The sequence below is a fragment of the Pipistrellus hanaki genome (assembly GCF_964339955.1).
Source record: "Pipistrellus hanaki genome assembly, chromosome: 12".
Taxonomy (NCBI): domain Eukaryota; kingdom Metazoa; phylum Chordata; class Mammalia; order Chiroptera; family Vespertilionidae; genus Pipistrellus; species Pipistrellus hanaki.
In genome coordinates this window covers 26667301-26691318 of record NC_140514.1, presented here as the reverse complement: position 1 = coordinate 26691318, position 24018 = coordinate 26667301, and the positions used below count along the sequence as shown (strand labels likewise).

At 38.3% G+C, this 24018-nt stretch overlaps 1 protein-coding gene across 6 annotated transcripts in view; it reads right to left on the bottom strand.

Moving 5' to 3' along the window:
* Positions 1-24018, bottom strand: part of ACYP2 (acylphosphatase 2) — a 145601-nt gene that overhangs the window by 46411 nt on the left and 75172 nt on the right. Inside the window, exon 4 of one of the 6 annotated variants that reach the window (XM_084900830.1) lies at positions 8869-8966. The exons of the other annotated variants lie outside the window; for them this stretch is intronic. Coding sequence (XP_084756956.1) covers positions 8906-8966 — 61 coding nt within the window. The 3' untranslated portion in view covers positions 8869-8905. Of the gene's footprint in view, positions 1-8868; positions 8967-24018 lie in introns of those variants that run through there. 6 annotated transcript variants of the gene reach the window in all.

The window sequence follows — 24018 nt, the reverse complement described above, 5'->3', positions numbered from 1 at the left end:
TTCCCCAAATCAACAGCTAGTTCAGCAAAGCAGCACCACCCATCCCATTAAGTCCATGTTGATCTGAACTGAATTGTAATGTTCATTTGAATTATAATGGTTTTGTAGTCCTATTTACATTTCATTTGTAAATTTGTTTTGATTTTAGTATGAGTTATAAGCATAAAGTAATATATGTAATTTTGTGTTTGTGCATATCAAACATTACTTATATTATCAACATTATCAACATTATCAATATTGCTTATATGCTATTTAATTAACATTATAATAACTAGAGGCCCGATGTATGAAATTTATGCAAGAGTAGGCCTTCCTTCTCCCAGCTGCTGGCACCGGCTTCCCTCACAACCCCGCCCTCGTCCGGAAGGTCATCCGGAAGGTCGTCTGGTTTAATTAGCATATTATGCTTTTATTATTATAGATTTCAGTCAACCATAGAAGTCCACAAGGATTTTCATTTTCTTCAAGAGATTAGGTCACATCCCTCAATTTGAGGAGCTCTGCATTATGAATACATCAATTTTATCTAGGATTTCAGAGAAAAGGAAGTGTATTAACATGGTTCTCTGTTGGCAGCTTAAATTTTACTTCTTTATTTGACAGGAAGTTTCTGTGTCCTCGCTTCTGCTTTATTCCCCGACTTCAAAGCTCAAACTGGAAGGCCCTCTGGAGTTGGCCCAAAATGGTAAGACACAATCAGGAAAAGGAACCCCTTTTGTAACAGTCACTATGTTGAATTGTAATTGCTTTCAATTTTTGTCTAAACTGTCAGTTTCTGTAGGCACAGGGCAACATCAAAGCCTGGGAGGCTTAATAAATGTTTGACAAATGAAGAAACAGACTCAATTCATCTGGTTCAAAGAAAATGCATCAGAACAATTTCTTAATATAGGTATTTTAACTATAAGAAATACTCTTGTGAAAAGCTTATTTGAAACTTGTATAATTTTGTTAACCAGTGTCACCCCAATAAGTTCAATTTAAAAAAACACAAAAAGTGTATTTGGGCCTCCCGATGCTTTCCACAGGCTGTGTTCTCACACTGATTGTATAGAAATAGGAAGCAGAGTAAAACTACCCCTTATACCCTTCAGCTCAGGCCCTTTGCCTGTGAATGGGGAGACACTGAGAAAACATTTTATTTGCAGATATTTTTTAAAAATTTCTTACAATTTTTGAGATATTATACTGGAGTGTGGCAGCTGGCAGTGGCAGCAGCAGCAGCAATAGCAGCAGCAGCAGTGGGGTGATGAGGGTGGCGCCTTCCCCTGAGCCATCAGTAGGACATCCCCTGAGGGTTCCTGAACTGTGAGAGGGGGCAGACTGGGCTGATGAATGATCAATGAGCAGTCATGTCCTCCCCACCAGTGCATGAATTTCATGCACTAGGCCTTTAGTTAACTATAAAATAATAAATGCATCAACCTAAAACAAGAGTCAAAAAGCAATATAGGCCCTAGCTGGTTTGGCTCAGTGAAAAGAGTGTCAACCTGAAGACTGAAGGGTCCCAGGTTCGATTCCAGTCAAGGATATTACCTCGGTTGCAGGCTCTACACCTGGCTCTGGTGGGGGTGCATGTGGGAGGCAATCAATTGATGTGTCTCATTCACATTGATATTTCTTTGTCTCTTCCTCTCCCTTCCACTCTTTAAAAATCAATGGAAAAAATATTCTCGAGGGATTAACAAACAAAAAAAGCAATATGGAATTAAAACGCTGCATAATTAAAAGCAGCATTAAAATGCATCATTTAAATGTATTTTAAAATCTACTAGTTCACAAAAACAAAAAGATTGCCTACCTCCCCCAAATACCATATTCTAAGAAAACAATTTTTTTTTAAATTTCTGGGTGGTACTAACCAAGAAGCCAGGAAACATTCCTAGCTTCATTCTTAAGAACTGATGAAATACATCTGCAAAAATAAACAGCCTGAAAAAGCTGAGCTTGCCAAAAAAAATAAAAAGTGTTTGTCATTTCCTCAATACTTTTCTTTAATAAAGGAGAAATCAAATAAAAGCTAATAAACTTTATATTAGGGATTGCCTCAGTGAACATATATAACCCTCCCCCACTACACACACACACACACACACAATCACACGATAGGGTGTTGGCACACAATCTGACAAATGATTAATCCTATAAAGTTTGATTTATTATACAGAATATTGCTCAATACTGTTTGCAAGTAATAGTTTTTCTTCTTACTTTTTTCTATGACTTGGACCTCTTCAGAGCCCTGGAAAATGTTCTCCCTTTCTTCCAAAGTCTAAACATAAATTCTTATCAGCAGGCTGTCTAATGAGTTAAATCAATCACTGAGCCACTATTTCAATTTGTGTTCCTGCAGCAAAGAGGCTTTGGAGCAAAGAAAATCATTTCTGTTGCGTCCTGCTATTTGGGACAAAAACTCATTTCCTGCTCAACCCAAGGGGTCACATGATGATGTCAAGCTAATGGAAAGTCACGTAGAGATCAAGATCCCACAACTAAAGACATAAGTACACACATATGCGCAGCACACACACAGACTAAACACCATTCTAGGATTTAAAAAATAAACTGTAATAACCTTTGGAAAGGAAATATAGATGAAGACTGACACATAAATTGAATATAAGACATACAAGATTAGGGACAGTACATTTTGAACATCAGGATCAGAACTGAGAGGGAGAGAAAAGAGGGAGGAGAGAGAAAAGGAGAGTGAGATAGCTACTTTAGAACTGTAGGGAGAAAGACAACTAAAAGATTTCTTTTTAACTTGGGAGACTGAAAAAAAGACTTACAGGATGAGGGCAACTAGAAGACATCCAAGCCTGACATCTTCTTGAACTGGAAACTTACACAAAACAAATGAGCACCATAACCCACAAGATACATTTTTATGGATCTGTGTGAGGTCCTGGAACATTCTGTTAGAACAATTTTAGGATTTTAGAAATTCCACAGGAGAGCAAGTTGATTAGCCTTCTCTCTTTAATCTACATTTTGGCCACTATTCTAATTATGTGTTCAAGATTGCCTAATATAAAATGCACACGAAGAACTTGAAAGCTATGTTTCAAAGAACAAACTAAAATAATACCATTATAAGACATTGACCCTCCATAATAATTAGAGAAAAAATCCAAACTGACAAGAAGTATGGTTTATATATTTCATGTCCTACTTTGGAGTACTACAGTATAAATTAACATTTTCATTACTGAAGAGTTCTATTAAACAGTAAAGCCAGGCTACCAAAAACCTAGCAACCGTTATCTTTTTAAAAATAGTTTTTTCTTGATTTCAGAGAGGAAGGAAGAGGGAGAGAGGGATAGAAGCATCAATGATGAGAGAATCACTGATTGGCTGCCTCCTGCACATCCCCTACTGGGATGTGCCTTGACTGGGAATCAAACCATGATATCCTGGTTTATAGGTCAATGCTCAAACCACTGAGCCATGCCAGGTAGTTTAGCAACCATTATCTTTCATTTAGGTTCATGCCTACATTGATATAATGTATGCAATATGCCAGTAATGATTAATTTTATATGCCAACTTGTTTAGACTATAGATTTCAGTTGTTTGGTCAAATACTAGTTTAGATGTAAATGTATTTTAAAGATGTTCACATAACCAACGGACGCAAAACCCTGGGAGGTGAGGGCATGTATGGGAGTGGGTTGGGGGGGGGCGGGGAGGCAATGGTAAGATATGTACACATATAATATCTTAATAAAAAATGGAAAAACAAAACAAAGATGTGATCAACATTTATAATCAATAGACTTTAAATCAACAGATTGTCATCCATATGTGGGTGAACCTCATCCAATCAATTAAAGATCTTAACAGCAAAGACTGAAGCTTTCAAGACAAGAAGGAATTCTGCCTTCTGACTGCAACTTAGAAAGCCTTCAGACCCAAGACTGCAATATCAACTCCCACCTGAATTTCCAGCCTGTGATACAGATTTTGAACTTGCCAGCTCCCACAGTAATAAATCAATCTCTCTACCTCTATTGCAACCTCTACCTAAATGTAGTATGTGTATGTTTGTGTATGATAATTTATATGAATTTAAATGTATAAACACATAAGTAAGAATATATTATATATACATTCTACTGGTTCTACTTCTTGGGAGAATCCTGATTAATTCAACGCCCCAAACCATAAAAAATATATGTATTGTTTTTATCCTAATTATTCAAATTTTATAACTCGAGGGAAACACTGGCTATCAAATTTACATGGTTTTCAGATCGCTTAAGAAATCTGCATTAGGAGAATCCAAGATGGCTGCTCGGGTAGGCACCTAGCCGCAGCCGCACGCAACAATTTCAATAAAATACAACTAAAATATAAAATGGACATTACCCAGAACTACAGGAAAGTCAACTGACTGGAAATTCTACAACGAGAAGCAAGGAGAAAACCAGAAGGAAGCGCGGAGGAGCTGTAAAAGCCCAAGGTACGGAGACACGCGGCGCGCGAGAAGAGGACGGAGCCGGAGAGGAGGGAGGCCGAGTGCCTGGCGGGCGTTCCCTAGCGGAAAGGAGATAAACACTCCGACTGTGCTGGGCCCCCAACTGCTCTGAACCCCCGTTCTAGGCCAGACCCTGGGGACCCAGGCTCATCCATAGGGAGCTGGGCTGTAAGGCGGTACTCGGGGAAGCAGCGAAAGGAGGTCCCAGAGGCGCGCACACAGCGCGCAGAGAAGGGCCGGCCGGCTGTGCCGTAGGACTGCCCTGGCGGGAAGGAGACAGGCTCCAGACTGCTCTGAACGCCACCTCCAACTCCACTTCCAACTGAACTGAACCCCAGTTTCGGGCCCATTGCGGGAGAGCTTACACTGTTTGGTAGCAGGCGAAAATCGAGGGCACCTTTCTCTCAGAGGTGCTTACAACAAGTACTGAAGGACCCTGAGTCTCAGGAGTCCCATAGGGCGGGGCTGACGGAAGCCAAGGCTGTAGGCTCCACCCTGAAACCCCGCCCCCATCAGGAAAGCTGCCTGCGAAAATGCCTAAACCAAATAGATCACAAACGAAAGAAATGGAGGACAAAAAGAGACTGGATATAGAGTTCAAAACCACACTTATAGGGTTTTTCAAGAGACTCCTAGAAAAGGCCGATAAAATAAATGAGACCTATGAGGATATGAAAAGGGATCAACAAGAAATGCTAAGGGATCAACAAGAAATAAAGAATACATTGTCTGAAATAAAAAATATTCTACAGAGTCCTAAAAACAGAATAGAAGATCGCAAGAATCAAGTCAAAGATTTGGAACATAAAGAGCCAGAAGACACTCCTCTGCAGAAGCTAGAAGGCAAGAGAATCCAGAAAATTGAAGATAATGTAAGAAACCTCTGGGACAACTTCAAACGACCCAACATCAGAATCATGGGGGTCCCAGAAGATGAGAGAGAGCAAGATATCGAAAACATACTGAAAGAAATAGTGACAGAAAACTTCCCCCACCTGGGGAAAGAATTGGACTTACAAGTCCAGGAAGCACACAGAACTCCAAATAAGAGGAATCCAAAGAGGACCACACCAAGACAAATCATAATTAAGATTCCAAGAGCAAAGGACAAAGAGAGAATATTAAAAGCAGCAAGAGCTAAGCAGGTGGTTACCTATAAAGGAGCACCTATACGATTGTCAGCTGATTTCTCAACAGAAACCATGCAGGCCAGACGGGAATGGCAAGAAATATTCAGGGTGATGAACAGCAAGAACCTACAGCCAAAAATACTCTACCCAGCAAAGCTATCACTCAGAATTGAAGGTCAGATAAAGAGCTTCACTAATAAAAAAAAAAGCTAAAGGAGTTCATCACCACCAAACCAGAATTATATGAATTGCTGAAGGGGGTTCTTTCAGAAGAGAAAGTAAATAAAGATAAAAATTATGAACAACAAATACGTAACTATCAACAAGTGAATCTAAAAACCAAGGAAATTAAAAAAAAATCTGATGAACAATATTAACTGTTGAATATAATAGAATCAGAGGTATGGAAGGGGAGTGAACTGATGATTCTTGGGGAAAAGGGGAGAGGGGAATGTGGGAAGAGACTGAACATAAACTGTGCACCTATGGATGAGGACAATGGGGAGTGGGGAAAGGGCAGAGGGTGGGGTGGGAAGGGGGGGGGAAAGGAACACTTGTAATAATATGAACAATAAAAATTTATTAAAAAAAAAAAAAAAAGAAATCTGCATTAATACACAGAGTGCCTTTGAATGTGCCCTCTATGGTTTACAGCTTTCATTACACATATTTAGAGTTTAAAACAGATTGCACCCCCTACAGGGGAACACTTAATTTGCATTTCTAAATACATTTTGGAGCAAGTAAGTGAATTTTATTTACTCCTTAAGTATGGAAAAGGTCACAAAGAGGATTTCATTTAACTGAAGAGAAATAAGTGGTACACCTGTTTCAGGAAACAAAAAAGACACAGTGATACCAGCAAGAATTTACATAGCGCTAACAGGCACCTGGTACAAATAACAGATGCCATCTGTGAAAAATTTAAGACTCTTAGGCCTGTCAAAGCATAAAGGGTAAATTATCTTGTTTTCAAAGTGCCTTTTAGTATATTAGTTTTTAATCAAACACAATAGAGATACCACTAATTGTGACAGGCAACCTAATTAAATGAAACATATAATAACACGTTTTGGGTGGAAACATTTTAGAAAAGCATAGGACTTGTAAAAACAACTTTTGTTGTTGTTGTTCATCCTTAACTGAGGACATTTTTCCACTGATTTTTAGAGAGAGTGGAACGGAAGGAAAGTGACAGACGGAGAAACATTGATATGAGAGAAACACATCCATTGGCTGTTTCCCTCAAGTGCCCCCACCAGGGCTGGGGATTGAGCCTGCAACAGAAATATATGCACTTGACCAGAATCGAACCCTGAACCCTCAGTACCCAGGCCGATGCTCTATCCACTGAAAAACTTCATAGACATCAAAGGGACTTAGCAGACCAAACTTAGGAAACCAGAATAGACAGAGCAGGTTGCTTCTACCTATACCAAGTTAATGGAAGAAACAACAGTGTTTAAGGGGATACACATAGAGAATAACTACAAAAATCTGGGAGGAGGGGACTAAACGAAACAAATCTGGGGATAAAATACAAATAAAGAATGTAAAATTTATTGTAACATTACAAAGCAATAGGAAAAGAAAAAACGTCATTAGAATTTGTAAGTAGGTTAAATATTTTAAAAAGAAAAATAAAGTTTAATGTTGAGAAAATAAGAGTCTTTGATGTTGATAGTACCTATTATTCTATAGATAGGATTTGTCCTGTATGTTTATATAATATATTGCAATAATATAGTTTCCTGATAAAAGAAAAATATCAATCAGTACACTTCAGTTTTGTATAGCATGCCTCATGGAAGAAAAATCTGGGTTGAACAAAAGCTTTAACTTAATAAAAGTGTATAGTGAAATTATTTTCATTTTCAATTATTGATGTCTTACTTCCTGTAGAATTGACTAAAACCCATTACACAGTGTTCCCAAAAGAAAATGCTGATGGGGTGAAAGATGATCAGTCTTGAGGTTTCATATATCATGCCTATAAAAACTCTGGTTTTAATCTTTTGAACACAGTACAAATAAAATCAAATTAACAGAATATATTACTCTGTATTTAACAATTTACTTTTGACCATACATTTTTATTATGATATTCTTTGGCATATCAAGTTTTAAATACTTCAAGTCTCTCCTACATTTCCTTCACATATTACTTGACTTCCAATTTATAAGGCCTTTATCAACTCCAAGATTTGGTATCTATATATTCTTTTAGTTCTTGGTTTAATCTTTTACATTTAACTCAATCTAAACAAGAAGAGAACTAATGTTATTTTGTTGTTGTTGTATTTTTTCCAAATAGTTACCAATGGTCTCAGCATTGTTTATTAAAATAACCCAACTTTATCATATAGTAAGTGCATGTATGAGAGTCTGTTTCTGAACTTCCTGTTCTATTTCATTGGCCTACCTGGTCAATATCTGTTAATAGTATTACAATACTAAAATTACTATAAAAATTTAAATTTTTCATTCTTTAAGTCTTAAAAGCATTTTGTCATTTCTTTTCAAAGGAAATCCCTGAGAAATAACGATTGCCATGCCAGTTAGTATGCTCTATGCTGCAAAACACTGAAAGCCCAAGTCAAAGAGGCTTAAACAATAAAGGAATTGATTGGCTTTCATAACTATGAGTCCAAAGGCAGATCAAATTTCAGTGGTGCTTGAATCAATTGCCCATCAATGTCATTAATAACCCCTGTATTTCCATTTTCCAGCTCTGCTATCCAATGTCAAGGTCACCCTTCAGCTCATAGATGTAGGATGGCTAACAGATGCAACCCTAACCACTGCATCCTTGCTCACCTCTAGCAAAAGACATCAGGGCACCAGAAAATTGTGTGTCATTAGCCTGAATTCTCTCTCTCTTTTTTTTTTTAATCAATCACAACAATGAAGGACAGAATCAAAATGATCTAATTGGATTAATCAAGCACACCCACAAACCTGGAATGGAATAGATGTTGGTAGATAATCACAGTTTTCACTACAATTACAATTGCTTTAAATGCATTAATTAATCTGATGTATTGATATCTTGCTAATATTGAACCTTTTTATCCAAAGAAATAGCCCCTCTTCCCATTTATTCATGTTTTCTGCTTTTCTAACATGTATTTTAGTAGAGGTTAGTGTATATATGAAAAAAAGTCTATTTTATTCTAGAAAATTTTTTATTGCATGATTTAGGATTTTTTTAACTTAAGCAAGTAAAGTTTATTGGTATCCAGGGAATCATGGTACCCAGGGAATGTGGGGCCGGGACCAGACCAGCACCATCTTATACCCACCCTTTGTATCTGGGAGTTGGTAGGTACACATGGAGTAGAGAGAGGTGTTCCCTAAAGAAAAAATGAGAACAAGTTTCTTGTCACTAATGAATAAACAACTCAAGGAACAGTTCTACCCATAATATAGCAATCATTTTTTAAAAGTGTTTGAGAGTTTTTAATGACATAATAAATACTTTGCTGTGTCATGATAAAAATCAGTATGAAGATTGGATAAACACTCCAACAATAGGGAATTAGTTCAAGAAACACTGGTTAAGTCTACATGATGGGATCTTACATGGCCAATAAAAATCTTGTTTAGAAGAATACTTAAGAAGTAGGAAAAGTTTTCAGCTCATTTTTGTATGAGTCATAGTCCTTCCAGGAACTAGATGGCACACTCAAATGGGGTGATTGAGTAAGAGTGACTACAAGGACTGGGCAGGACTAATAGAAAACCAAGGAGAGATGGGGTGCTTCATTTCCCAAGAGGTTGAAGGGGGCATGCCACCTGTCCACTAAGATGTCAGTTAACAATGGCTGACTCTGGCAGATAGAATTATAATCAAGTCCCCCCTCCCCTTCTTTGGCACTTTTTTTGTTTGTTCTAAATGTTCTAAAATGAGTATTGTATTAATTAGGATACAGAGCCGTTCAGATGCTATTAACAGAAAGACTTAAATATAGTAGATTACTAGGTGTACCGGTTAATAATGAGGATTTTTTTTTCAATAGATGGAGTTACACATATGTTGATATATATGCGATTTGATATGTAAATGTATACTATTTTGATGTATTGACAGCAAGCTTCAAAACTTCATATGTCATATTTGCTGAAGGTGTTAACATCATAGGTATTTTTACGCTTAAAAATGTCAAATTTTGTGCAAAAAAAAAAAAAAGAGCATTTGCGGGAAGTTATAATTCATTATTTTGAAGAAAAGTGCTGCTGATTACTTCGGGAAGCTTATGGTGAACATGCTCCATCTCAAGATACTTATGAATTCTGTTTTAAATGCTTTAAAGTGATGATTTTGATGTGAAAGACAAAGAATGTCCAGGTCAACTGAAAAAGTTTGAAGACCAACAGTTATAAGCATTACTGGATGAAGATGCGTGTCAAACTCAAAAACAACTTGAAGAAAGATTAAACATTGCTCAGCAAACAATTTTTGATCATTTACAAGCAATGGGAAAGATTTTAAATGAAGGAAAATGGGTGCCACATCAAATGAATGAAAGACAAATGGAAAACCGAAAAGTCATCAGTAAAATGTTGCTTCAACAGCACGAAAGAAAGTCTTTTTTGCACTGAATTGTGACTGGTGATGAAAAGTGGATTTATTTTGAGAATCCCAAATGTACAGAATCATGGGTTAATCCAGGTCAACCATCAACATCGATTGCAAGGCCAAATCGCTTAAGTTTAAATTCAGAGCTTCTATTACTAAAGAAGGGAACAGCTGGATATTAGGAGACAACTGGTCGTCTGTATCCCGATATGTATGAGTTTAATAATAAGCAAATTTACAGTTAAAAAGAAAAAAGGAAATTAAGAATTATTGCTGTCTGATAATCTGTATACTCCCAGGCCAAATACAGAGATATCAAAAGAGGATCTTATCCTTCCAGAATAACCTATATATTCAGGATTGATTTATAAAAATACTTTCCCATTCTATGTTTAGGAGTAAATATATTTTCTTCATGTAAAAATTCCTCCCTATCACTCCACTGTATTATTCACAATAATAAACTTGTAGTAAGGGCCAGCCAGGCAATGTTCTTCATCAGGAGTCAGTCAGTAAACTATAGTCTGCAGGCCAAACTCGCTGTTTTTATAAAGCTCACAAACTAAGAATGGTTTTTATATATTACAACGGTCAGGAAAAAATAATATGGATAGATAACACATAAAAATTATGTGAAATTCAGATTTCAGTGTCCATAAATAAAGATTTATTGGGACCCAACTTCATTCATTTGTTTATATATTATCTATGGTTGTATTTGTGCTAGGGTGGCAGAGTTGAGTAGGTTTGACAGAGACTATTTGGCCAAAGAAGCCTAAAATATTTGCTATCTGGTTTTTCACATTAAAAAAAAAAAAAGGACTGAATGCCATCAAGACAGGAAATAGGTCCAATTTTTATGGAGCATATATTTTGGAGCAATATAAAGAACAAATAAATATAAAAATATCTAATGGCAGCAAGTGCTGTGGTTAAAGATAAGGTGATATGGCAGGGAATAACACTACATCTACTTTGACTGGAGTACGCAACCAAGTCCCCACTGAGGAAGTGACATGTGAGTGGATAACTGAGTGACAAGGAGACAGCCATGTGAAGACAATGACTCCCCAACCTCGAGTACTGGGGGAGGAGAAGGTGGCCAATGGGACAGGTGCACGGCAATGGAGGAGAGTGACAGAGTATGCATACTCCCTGTGCCTCTACAGATTGTCAGAGCCAATAGCAATCTCCCTGGAACTTGACAGCAACTGAAAAGATCATTGTAAAAGACAGTATCAGGAGGGAAGACAGGCTGAAAGACTGTACCATTTCCCTTGGTTTGCAACCCCACAAGAGGTAGCAACTAGTCAGAAAAATGCCCCTTTCCTCCCACCTTTTATCTCTAAAGTATGTGAGAAAAGATGTGTGGGAATCAATCACATAAACCCACTGTGCAATGCGCAAGGTCCCCAAACTGTAGACACAGGAACTGAGAAATGACTGCAGTTCAATTTCCCCACCACCGCCCCCTCCTCGCATCCTGCTTGTATTCCAGGTGGGGAAGCTAACAGGATTTCCACACGCATCCACTGTTGTGGGTTACGCACACAGTTGTTGTGAAATAGTTGATGTGGCCAATGATTTGCAGAGATGAAGGAAACTTAACCCAGGCCATAAATTCAGTTGTGACAAATGTACTCACAAATAAACCATATGACCACACTAAACAACTGCAGTTTCAGGAGCTTTGCTTAAGCACCCAACTTTTGTGTTGTCCTTTTGCAGGATTTATATTCAGGGGTAGGCAAAAGTAGGTTTACAGTTGTAAGTACATGGAAGAGTTTATTCTTGTATAATTATTTATTCCTGTATTATGTATTTTTCATTTGAACAACTGTAAACCTACTTTTGCCCACCCCTGTAATATATACATACTAGAGGCTTGTTGTATGAATTCATGCACTAGTGGGGTCCAGCCATCCTGCCCTGATCAGGTTGATGGGGCCAGCTGGGAGAGGGGCCATGGGCAGTTGGCCAGACAGACCTGTTCTCTGGTCGAACTCCCAGTTGAGGGGACAACTGTTAATTAGCCTTTTATTATATAGGATATGACTATGGTTGGAGGGGATATTATTTTTTAAAACCAATATTCCTATCAGTGCCAAGAACTCAGCACCTTTTTAAAGAAAAACAAATTTCTCAAAAGAGGAGAAAGAAATGTAATTAGAAATGTATTAAAATCTAAAGAGCTTTTTAAAACTTGTTTCCTAAGAAACCAAAAATAGAACTGACAAGTACAATTTCCAAAGAAGCTTAGATCTACTAACTCTATTATTAAATTTTCTAGTTCAAAATTTTTAGAATCACTAATTTAAGGAGTGAAAAAAGCTCTTACATGAAATAAAATTAAGTTCTCCAGTTAATTTTGTTTATAATCCTCTGCTAGTGAAAATCAACTTTCATGAACAAAAAGTGCCAGGGTTACTCTCAAACAGGCTAATAATATATTTAGTAACCAACAACATACTGCAACCACAAATGCTACCAAAGACAGTTAAATGTACTTACTAAAAAATATGTAAATTCAGTCATCAGTAATTAAAACTCTTAGTAGAGAGACAAGAGTTAATTCATTCTTCTATCACATTCTCTTATTCCATGCCATACTTTCAACACTGGGAGGAAATCTATCACTGAAAACTGAGCCCATATTTTTCTTTATTTTTAAAGCTCTTCTAAGTAGTTTTACAAGATAAATGGATCCATATTTGAGGCTGGAGAGAGCAGACATGGAGAAGGCCATCAGGAAACTGTGGGACTCTGAGATAACCCTCGAGTCAAAACCCTCAAAAGCCACATGTTCAATCTCACACCCTCCAATTCCTGATAAGCTATAAAAAGAGCAGTAAATGGTTAACCATGAATAAGAACCCTCTTCCCACCTCTGACTGCATAGCTATTCCATTCCAGGAGTCCCAGAGCTTCACATTGAAAAGGACCAGAGACCAAGTGTATAAAGCATACCCTCCTTCCTTGTGCCTAGCCAACCTTACCCTTTCCTTCTCAAACCCCTCTTCTTTTTAAAGCCATAGTCACAATCCCTGCCCTCAAGACTCCTCACAGTCAAGCCAGAGATATGAGCATGCCTCCAACCATCTAGGAGAGATCTGGGCTGTCATAAAAAGTATTTTAATAAAGTATTTTAATAACAGAACTTGGAGGTAAAAGTTTTCTTATTGCCTAGAAATGACAATGAAGTATCATTAAGTAGCACCAAAGTCCAGAAGAAATGAACAACTGGAGCCTGTTTCCTTCTTGGGGTTTCTTAGGAGGAGGAGGAGCAGCTGCACCCCCTTCTAGACTTTAAAAGAATGAGAAGCAGAGGCAAGTCATCGGCACCTGCAATGGCAGCCTCATGGTGCTGTGATCTTGGGGAACATACCACCTTGTTAGCAGTGAGCACAGAGCTCTAGAAATATGAAAACCAACTGTTGACTCATTTAACCAAAAGTCAGATGTAACTGTACTGGGGAAGTGTGGGAAGGAAGATGAGGTGCAATCAGTAAGAGAGTTACGTTGTGTACAGAGTGGTTATACAGAGGTTAAGTGGTACAAGAGTTACCTCTTAGGACAGAGCTCATCTGTCCTAGTAGAAAGGGAATAGATTTATCTATCAGAACACAAAGTCAATAGATAATGTCTAAAATAATTATTTTTCAGAGATACCACTTTAAGTATATTATTTTGAAATTGGGAGAAATGCCCAAATCTAAAATAGTTGTTGAGGGATGGGATGGTTTAGAGGAGGTAGCTGCTGGGTCTTTTTCTTTTATACTTTTAGGACTATTTAACTTTTTAAAACATGTGTGCAGGTATTTTATTACAAAACAATATTAACTTATAAAAGCAGAGGCAGTATTTTTCTTCAGGTAAAACCTAATAATTTTTGTGGGCCTTTCCTATGTGCTGTTTGTCAAAAATGTCTGGAATAACATGAATATAGATATAGCTGATAGATCGTAACTAGTCTTAAATTCCTACAGGTTGAAGATTATTTATCAAGTCTAAAGTGGGGGCCAAAGAAAGGTGATTCTAGGTGTATATATGTCGGTTATGCCCACAGATTAGAAACTGAAGCGAGCGGGGCGAGGGGAAAGCTTTCATGGGCACGCCATGAAAGTAAAAGAAACAGAAAACAGGCAGACCAAACACAGCACAGAACACAGCGGCCATTTGGTTTGGCACAAATGGCACAACACATGTCCACTGGCCCTGGGAGATTTACTACTGAGATTACAGGCTGGAGTCATTAAAAAAAGGTGCACCTCTGCTAAATAGCTTCTAACTTACCATAGATTGCCATTTGGTATCTATTATTATGCTGTGGTTTCAATTTGAATTTCCCTAGGACTAATGATTTTGAACACATTTTCATGTACTTACTGGCCATTTGTATATCTTCCTTATTAAAATCTATTCAAATAGTAAAAAAATAAATAAATAACTTATCATAGGGAGGGAGGACAGTAAGAAAGGAGTATAGAACCATCAAAAATAGTAAAAATAAATTAATTAATTTTTAAAAAATTAAAAATTTCTTCTATAACATTTCTAATTGTCTCTGAGTAGGAATCCCATGTTTTATAAATCTCAACAAGCATGTAGGGATGGAAACTGGTGCCAAAAATAAAGCTTTGACTCATCTTCCCAGTGCTCCACTTGATTGCTTGTTGCCTATGCTATTTAAGTGAATGCATGCAATACCAATTTTGCCATTGTCATCCTCAGCCACCCAGAAAATGGCAATACTTAAAGTTTTATTCCTAATAGTTACAGACACAGCCAGACTCATCTTATCCCTTTTACATTTTCCCCGAGATACTTTATATTCATTTTCATAGCTCTACCTCTTTATTAAATTCATTAAGTTTCTTAAAGTCAGTGATTGCCATACATATATATTTTAAAATAAGTCGGCAAACATGTAAAATAATTGATCTTACTACTTGTCTAAATATTATCCCAGTAATGTTTCTGAAATTATATTAATAATGCTACCCTTGGTAATATCCAATTATTTTTTATGGTTCCTCGATCACCACCATGTAGCTTTCTTATTTGATTAGACAAGTGGCTCAGCGCTTCTGGGTAAGGCATATTTTATGGAGTCCATGGTCAGAGTGGAGAGTTTGACAAGACAGTTTTGAGAAGTCTACATCAAAATATAGAAACAATTTTTATTATAAACGATAGTAATATTAAGGGTAAAGAAATGGGATGGAGTTTGGCTCTGAGCTGGCTTGGGGCCCAAAAATAGGATGAACATTTCCTTTTTTGCACATTATGTGGTAATTTTTTAAAGTTGGCTTATTTGAAATTTGTGAAAATATCCCAGATTCAGAACAATTCCATCAGTATAGACTGACAAAATTAGCCATTACTCTGACTCTCTTTAGGTTCCTCCTACTCAATAACTCTCTTTCTATTGGATTCTCATAACAGTCTGAAGTACTATAAATAAAATTATGGACATCATGACATTTTATCCCAAAACTTCAGTACAGAGCTGTGGAAAATAACATTTTCCTATGTAACCATGATACTACTATCACACTAACAGATTTAGCACTAATTCCTTAATGTTTGTGAAAGCTAGGCCATATTCCAATGCCTTCCAATAATACCTCGAATGTCTTCATTAATTTCTATATGTGTGATGATCTTTAAAATTACAACTCTGAAAACTAGATGTAGGTGTTCATTATGCTATTTCCTCACTTTTGAAAAATACTGTATAATGCCCTAGAGAATTACATCATTACATCTTTGCCAATGCGTCTATAGATGTAAAAGAGAAGTTTCTAAAGCATGCTGAAAGCCCTACACTGTTGAATACTGTTATCAATTATTTGAATAGTGATATAGAAAGGGTGTTTATCACATTTCTCAGTTGGCAAGCTGAGTGGAATAATGAATATGCTACATAACTGAATCACAATCCAAAAATATTTGACAAAACTACATAGAACAAGAAATGAGTAGAGATACATCAGAAATGTTTAAAGAAACTAGTGGAGATACATTAGATGTATGTTTATGTTCAGCAGGAGCTGGGAACAGAAGGTCACAGGTCAATAGATGTAGGAATGACAAAGGGACCCAAGGATTACCATCTGGCTCTTGTGAAGATAGACCAAATGCAATTGTTGAAAGCATTAAAAGGAACAAAGCAAAACCAAAATAGATCCCCTTGTTAAGAGAGGCCACTGCCCTCCTCTGTGAGCTACATCTCTCAGCCTGGTCAGAGGAGCATTACCATAGGCTGGTACCAGGATGACAAAAGTGAAACTAGGAAATGGGAGAGGAAGGAGGTATGAAAGGTGGGGTACAAAAGCCATGGAATCTTGTTTTTTATGTTTGCATTGTTATGGGGAAATGCAAGAAGTCTAAGCTCTATGTAGTCTGAACTATTCCCCTGTTCATGTACACCTATGGTTCACCTTTGTAGCTTCACCTTGATCCATAGTTAGCTGGCCAGAATCATCCCTGCTCAAAGTGCGATCCATGGCAAGCAAAATCCACCATTACTTAGGAGCTTATTAAAAATACAGTCCTGGCTGACGTTGCTTTCAGTGTTTCCCAAAGTGTGGTACGCATACCCCCAGGGGTACAGAAAAGTTTGGTGGGGGTACGCGTTGCGCCAGAGTTTGGTGGGGATATGCACTGCACAGTGCTTAGCTGCGCCTAATTCTACATTCTCATGAGTATGAGGAGTACTCAGCGTTACGAGAATTATAGAAGGGGTACACATATGTCAAAAGTTTGGGAAACACTGGCAGCATCGGCTCACACACCAGATTCCTGGACAAGGGCATGCACCTGGGTTGCAGGTTTGATTCCCTGGCCATGGTTGGGGCATGTGAGGAAGGCAACCAATCAGTGTCTCTCTCCCGCTCTTGCTCTCTTTTTCTCTCTCCCATTCTCTCTAAAAAGCAATGGAAAAAATATCCTCTGGTGAGGAAAATATCCTCCGATAAGGATTAACAACAACAAAATAGACTATCAGGCACCTCAAACTTATTGAATGAGAATTCTTTCTTTGTAGTAAATCCCTACGTAACTTAAAAAGCACTGGACAACCCTAAAATGGGCATAGCTGATTGCAAAGAATGAGTATTTTATGTAGGCACCAGTGAGTATAGGTCTTGCATCCTTTCAAAATCGCATATGCCAGTGGTTCAACACAGATTGCTGGACCACGCCCCCAGAGTTTCTGGTTCCGTGGGTCTGGGGAGGCCCTGAGAAATCTGCATGTCTAACCCTCTCAGGTGATGGTGTTGCTGCTGGTCCAGGAACCTCAGCCACTGGCTTACTCTATCTAAAAATAACATGCTGCAGACTCTGGGAATGTCTTTCAAGTGCACTCCCCGTAAAAGGGGAAAATACTGAGCAAGTAAGGAGGAAAGAGAAAAAGAAATGGCAGCAGATGTTTCACTTACGTTACAGGAAAGGAGCTGTTAACACTCCTTTGTAGACAACTGGGTAAAAAATAGCTGAAGAAATTACTATAGCAACAACTGTGTCATCCACGAGGTCTTTCTCTACCGACATTATTCAGAAAAGGAAACCCATCTTGCAGAAATTCTATTTCAACATTAAGACTTATAAGAAAACAAAAACCATGGGAAACATATCCCATTCATTAAACACTGTGAGATAACATTACAGATTTCAGACACATTCAGAAATGACTCTCACAGGCCTGGATTTGGATTGTTTGGTCAAGTAATGAAACAAATATGAGTTTGTATCCAAATGATTGTATAGTCAGAAAGAAAAAAAAAAGGAGAGCTGAGAAATGTTGAGAATACTTATTATAAATGTTTAATTTTTTAAAAATCCAAAATAGCTCCTTTTTAAAACAAAGACACTCAAAATGAAACATAAAACAATATAAACCAAAGAGCTCCACCTAGAGTTTGAGAAGGATTATTTTACTTACACATACATAACAAAGCACTATTTATCCATATCTCACCTGTTACATTAAAATATATACTTTTTTAACATAATCTTTATAAAAAGGATAACTTCCTGAAGTGTGAAATGCTGTTAACTAAAGGAGAACTGAATTTTTTATAATTCTGTCTGCAACCTATTTTTCTTCTAAAATTTTGGCAGTTACAATAGTTACTGTGAATGATATAGAAGCCATTATCTTAAGGCAAAATATCAGAAAGTTGGGATAGTATTTAAAGTATCATGGAGAGAACAGCTTAAAAGGTTGATTCTTACCTGAACTTGCCGAGTGACCCTAAGCAACTCATCTTCCAGCCCTGAGCTTTGTCGTCAATGGGGGTTAGACAAGATCAGTGGTTTTCAGGCCTGGCTGCCTATTGGAATCACCTGGGAGCAATGAAAATAAATTGATGCCTGGATCCCACGCCTAGAGATTGATTTTAGTTGTTCCTCTGTGGGGCTCAGCATGAAAAGCGCCCCAGGTGATCCTAACAGGCAGATTGGTTGCATCAGATCAGGTGACCCGCAGACTCTCTTCACCCAAGTTGTCTACTGGGCTAGTTAGTGACTCCCCAGCTTCAGGTACCTCAGAGTCACCCACAGGGCTTGCTAAAGGTCTGGAGTGGGTCCCAAGGATTTGCATTTTTATCGCACTGCCATACTGCAGATGCGACTGGTCCAGGGTCATACTTTGAGAGTACTAACTGTTCTAGAGGATGACTTCAAAATTACATTTCCAAATCCCCCAAATTATTCTCACTCTACTTTATCAAACCAGAGACTAATAGTTCATTATTCCCCCTATTTCCCATCTCTCTTCCTCCAGTTCCTAGCCCACACTAACATTAACCCCACATCCTGTGTCACTCCTTGGCCTGAAGCTCTTCAATGCCACCCCAAAGCTGACAGCAAGAACAAACTAACGTGATGTGCAAACTGGCTTTCCACAGATGCACCACAAAGTACCTTTTCAGCCTCAATTTCCAATAGTCCCTGTCCTCTGTCTAGGCCCGTCACTTGTCCCTTTGCACCTGACTTTCCCTTCTCCCGAACGTCCTTGCTCTGCCTTCTCTTTCAAACATGCACACCACCGTCCATTCTGCGTGCCAGCACTCTGTGAGGCATTGGGAATTCCAGGAAGAACAGAACAGACAACCCCCTCCCCTTCAGTAGTCTTGAGAGGTATGGTAGACATTGAGTGGTGAACCCAACACCAGACTTAATTACTCTCCTCTCCCTCCCTGAATAGAATATAAATTTTATTTTCTGTATATTATGTTTTGCTAACAAAAAAAAAAAAAAACTTTCTGGCTGGGAAAGACTGCCCTTCCTGGGAGATGGTAAATTCTAGAGACAGCAAAGAGCTCAGCCCTGAGCATGACTTTAATATACAAACCGGTATATTCAGAGCCCTATCTCCTTCCCATCAGACCTGTGCTTCCCAGGCGGCAATATTCCTCTCTTAACATCCCAGGGCCAGGGACCAGGCAACTAGGGACCACCCTTGTAGGCCCAAACCCTCTGGAAAGACTCAAACTAGCCCAACCTACACCACTGACCCTGCCCAGCCCTGCTCTTTCCCCAGAAACCCCAACAAAGGCTCCGGCCTGCACCTCGCCCTCACTCCCTTCTGGCCACCCATGTGTTTCCCCCGAGACGCTGCGAGGCATGCCATGCCTTGTTGCCGGGACTGTGAGGATAATAAACTTGTTTGCTCCTGACCCTGTCTCCTCCTGCAGCTGTACCTGCCTGCCTGATAAAGGAACACAAAACACTCACCTTCCTCATCGGTGGCTGGAAACGCTCCCTCTAGCGGGAACTGGCCAGGAGCACACATATGGAAGTGTGCGGTGGGCTTCTAAAAGAGAACAGGCCCAGAGCCACCCCTTCCGCCAGCCTTGAGTGTGGGTGTGATGCTGAAGCTGGAGTAGTCATTCAACAACCATGAGGGAAGGGACCAGAGGATCCGCTGGTCCGGATCCTAACACTGGGAATCAGCTGACCAAAGGCAACCTTCACTGGCCTCCAGCCCCCTTTATATCTGAGGAAAACAAAGCCCCATCTGCCTGAGGCGCTTGTTCATCAGATTTTTCTGTTACTTACAGCTGAAGGCATTCTCTTGGGGTAGAGGTGGGGGATATTAAGTAATTCCTTATAACAGCTGTGCTACGTGAGGTGAAGAAGCAGAGCATGTGATGAGAGGACTTAACAGGGTGAGTGGGGAACAAGCTCAAGGTGTGGAGACAGACAGAGGCAACCATTCCAGGAAGAGGATGGAGCTTCTGCACCTGTCCTGTCCCGAGGGAGGAGGAGCCTGGTGGGAGGGGTGTGTGTGTGTGGAGGGACTGAACACATGAGAGGGAGAGCAGCAGAAGAGGCCAGAAAGAAAGGCCTGCCCTGCTCCCTAAGGCACGGGGGAGCTTCCTTGCACGTGTATACACACGTGGGGACAACACATAGTACACACACACACACACACACACACACACACACACATACACACACAGAGCTATCAAGTAACAAAAAGACACAGAGGAATCTTAAAGGCATATTTATTTCTAAGTAAAAGAAGCCCACCTGAAAAGGCTACATACTGTATGATCCCAACTATATGACATTCTGGAAAAGACAAAACCTTGGCGATAGTAAAAACATTAGTGGTTGCCCAGGGTTGGAGGGGAGGGAGGGAAGGATGAACAGGCAGAGGACAGGGAATTGTTGGGAGTGGAACTGGTCTGTATGATACTATAATGGTGGCTACAACTCATTATATATTTGTCAAAACCCACAGGATATACAACACAAAAAATAAGCCCTCAAGTAAACTATGGTCTTTAATTAATAATGGTATATCAGTATTGGCTCATTAGTTGTAATAAATGTATCACATCAATGCAAGATGTTATAACAGAGGAAACAGTGGGAAAGGGGAGGGCAAGTGTGAGGGATTATATGGGAACTGCCTGTACTTTCAATTTTTTCGTAAACCTAGAACTGCTCTAAAAAATAAATTCTACTAAGTTTTTAAAAAGAAATTAGTATGGCATTATGCATTTATTTTATTAAATATTATTCTTACTAAGTCAACATATTTAAATATAAACTTTAAAGCAAAAACCATGCACTTATGTAGTTTTAATAAAAATATATTCCAAAGGAAAATAAATGACTTAGTATTTGAGGTCTAAAACCTGATGTAAGAATTTCAACTCTACTATAGGTACTTTCCATGTTTCTAGTTTCCCAGTAGAGTAATTCATATTAATTAGGTTACACTAAAATTATTTTCCAAAGTTATAGCCCCTCAATGAATTTCTGTTCTCCTGAAAAATGCTCACATCTTCTATATTTCAGTAGAACATCCAATGGAAAGCAGACACAAACAGAACATCCAATGAGTACTTTCTTACTAACCGCATTCTGTTTGTGTAAGAAGGACCTTATGAATAAGGTATAAAATATTAGTAAAATGCTTTGGTATTCTTAGGTGAAAAGTAATAAAAACTAACAACTCTGGTTACATAGAAAGTAATGCCACTAATGGTTTGCTAGAGGAAAGTTATTTTTTTTTTTAATATTAAATAACTTTGACTCTGACACTACTGAATTGTTCACAAAATCCATTGCTTCATTCCAGTCCACTAGTGTAACAGTTTGGAATGGTGAAACAGCTGGGGAGGGGGTGGGACTTGGGGGGAGGGAGTCCATGGGGTAAAAAAAGAGACATCTGTAATACTTTCAACAATAAAAATAAAATTTTAAAAAAGATAAACAATGGCATTCATAGTTAAAGCAGAATGCTATTAAAATTTCACATTTCACACAAATACTAAATATCTATGGAAGAGATAAATACAATTATATCGGTGACTCTATTCTACTTCTAGCTCTTAATCTGTGAACACATCTGAACAACATGTATAGTGTTGACTCTGTATAGAACCACAGAGTCTTAGTTGGACAGGATCTTGGTAGTCACCTATGCTAATTTACCATCAGCCAATGAGTTACAGCTCTATAAACCAAAGGGGTTGACTTGCCTGAAATCTATACTAGGGGTCAGCAAACTTTTTCTGTAAAGGACCAGATAGTAAACATTTTAGGCTTTGTGGCCATCGGTTTCGGTTGCAACTACCCAACTCCTGGTGGTAACACAAAAGCAACAGCAGACACAATATAAATGAGTGAGTGTGGCTGTGTAAACCCTCATTTACAAAACTGGCAGTGGGTCAGATCTGGCTCATGGTTGTAGTTTGCCAACCCCTGATACAGACTCCTAGTAACTGATAAAATTCCACCATTAGATACATTAGGTGCCTTTACAAGAACATTCTTTATCAGGTGAAATATGTGAATTCACTCATGGCCACAACCCAAATGATCACCTCTGGACCATCAGGAACACCTCTCCTTCAGAAGTAAGCTATCGTTATTCCCTCAAGTATTCTTTTTTCCAGCCTAAATATCCCCAGTGCCGCCAAGCATTCCTAGTATTATGGCGCATTTGACCATCCTCTTTTATACATACCCCAGTCTGTGAATGATGATTTGAAGTGCATGACATATAGTTTGAAAAATATACAGTAACCAAGATATAATTTGACTTTTAGAATGTGGCTCACTGTCTCCAAATTCAAATATTTTCAGTTTTATGGGGGGATTTTTTTGGTGGTTGTTTTTGGGGTGTGTGTGTGTGTGTGTGTGTGTGTGTTTGTGTGTGTGTGTGTGTGTGTGTGTTTTGCAAAATTACTATTTAGTTTTTAAGAAAAATATATTTTGTGTAGATTTAGTCAAAGGTCTATGCTCAGTGTCATAACTCTACACATTAATTTAAAATGATTGCCAAGAAACAAAATATTTTTGTAGTTTTGGAAAAAATAGGTTTAATAAAACTATAAATTCAAAATGGTTTCTATGCATCAAAAATGTTGGCAGAATCTACCTCTACAATTCAAAACATATAATGCAAATTGCTAAAGAAAGCCATCAATCATTGTTTCTGATAAAATAAAACACAGACGGGGAAGAAGAAACACACACACACACCCTTGCAGTGCGTTCTTGGATGCTGCAAGCTCCTTAGCAAAACAAAGCAGGACTGTTATAATCATAGCCAGGCTGCCTGTAAATATTGATCCCTTTTGAATTCTACATTTCAATAACTTGGGAAGAAATCACACCTGTACTTTTAAAGGCAATTTAACTTTGATTTCTGTGACATATTGTCATAGTACTCTAAAATATGATTTTTTTAAAAAACTAAAAAAGGTTTTTAGTAACTAGCAGAAAATAAGGCAATATTCATATAGTTTATAAATGCACCACATTTATTCTGACCTTACAACCTATTTCCGTAACTTCTCTTACTATGGTTTAATTTTTTGAGAATTCAGTACCTTAAACACTGTAGTGCACATAGTAGATGCTGGAGGAATAGATTCATTCTTTTAAATCTAAATATTTTTCATTGTAATGGCATTTTATCATGTTGCTAAAACATGATAAAACGTTTGATTTACATTTTCTGGTGTCAGATTCCTGCTTGCCTGTCATCACATGAGCTCTCCCTGCAAAAACTCAACCATGTACATGGCTTCAAACACTGGCCACTTACTGATGACAACCAAGTTCAGGGGACACAGCACAATCCTTACCCCTTCCTGCCTTCTCCTGCCTTGGATGTTATGTGCTGCTGCACTTCTCCATTTCTGACCAGGAGGGAAAGGCCAAGAGGACCACAGAGGCTGGTCCTCATATCACTGGGCTACTGAGCCAAAGACCAGTAACCACCTACCCCAGACTTATTACTGAGAAAAAAGAACCCTTAAGTCTGGTTTTCTATTAACTTACAGCTGAACATATTC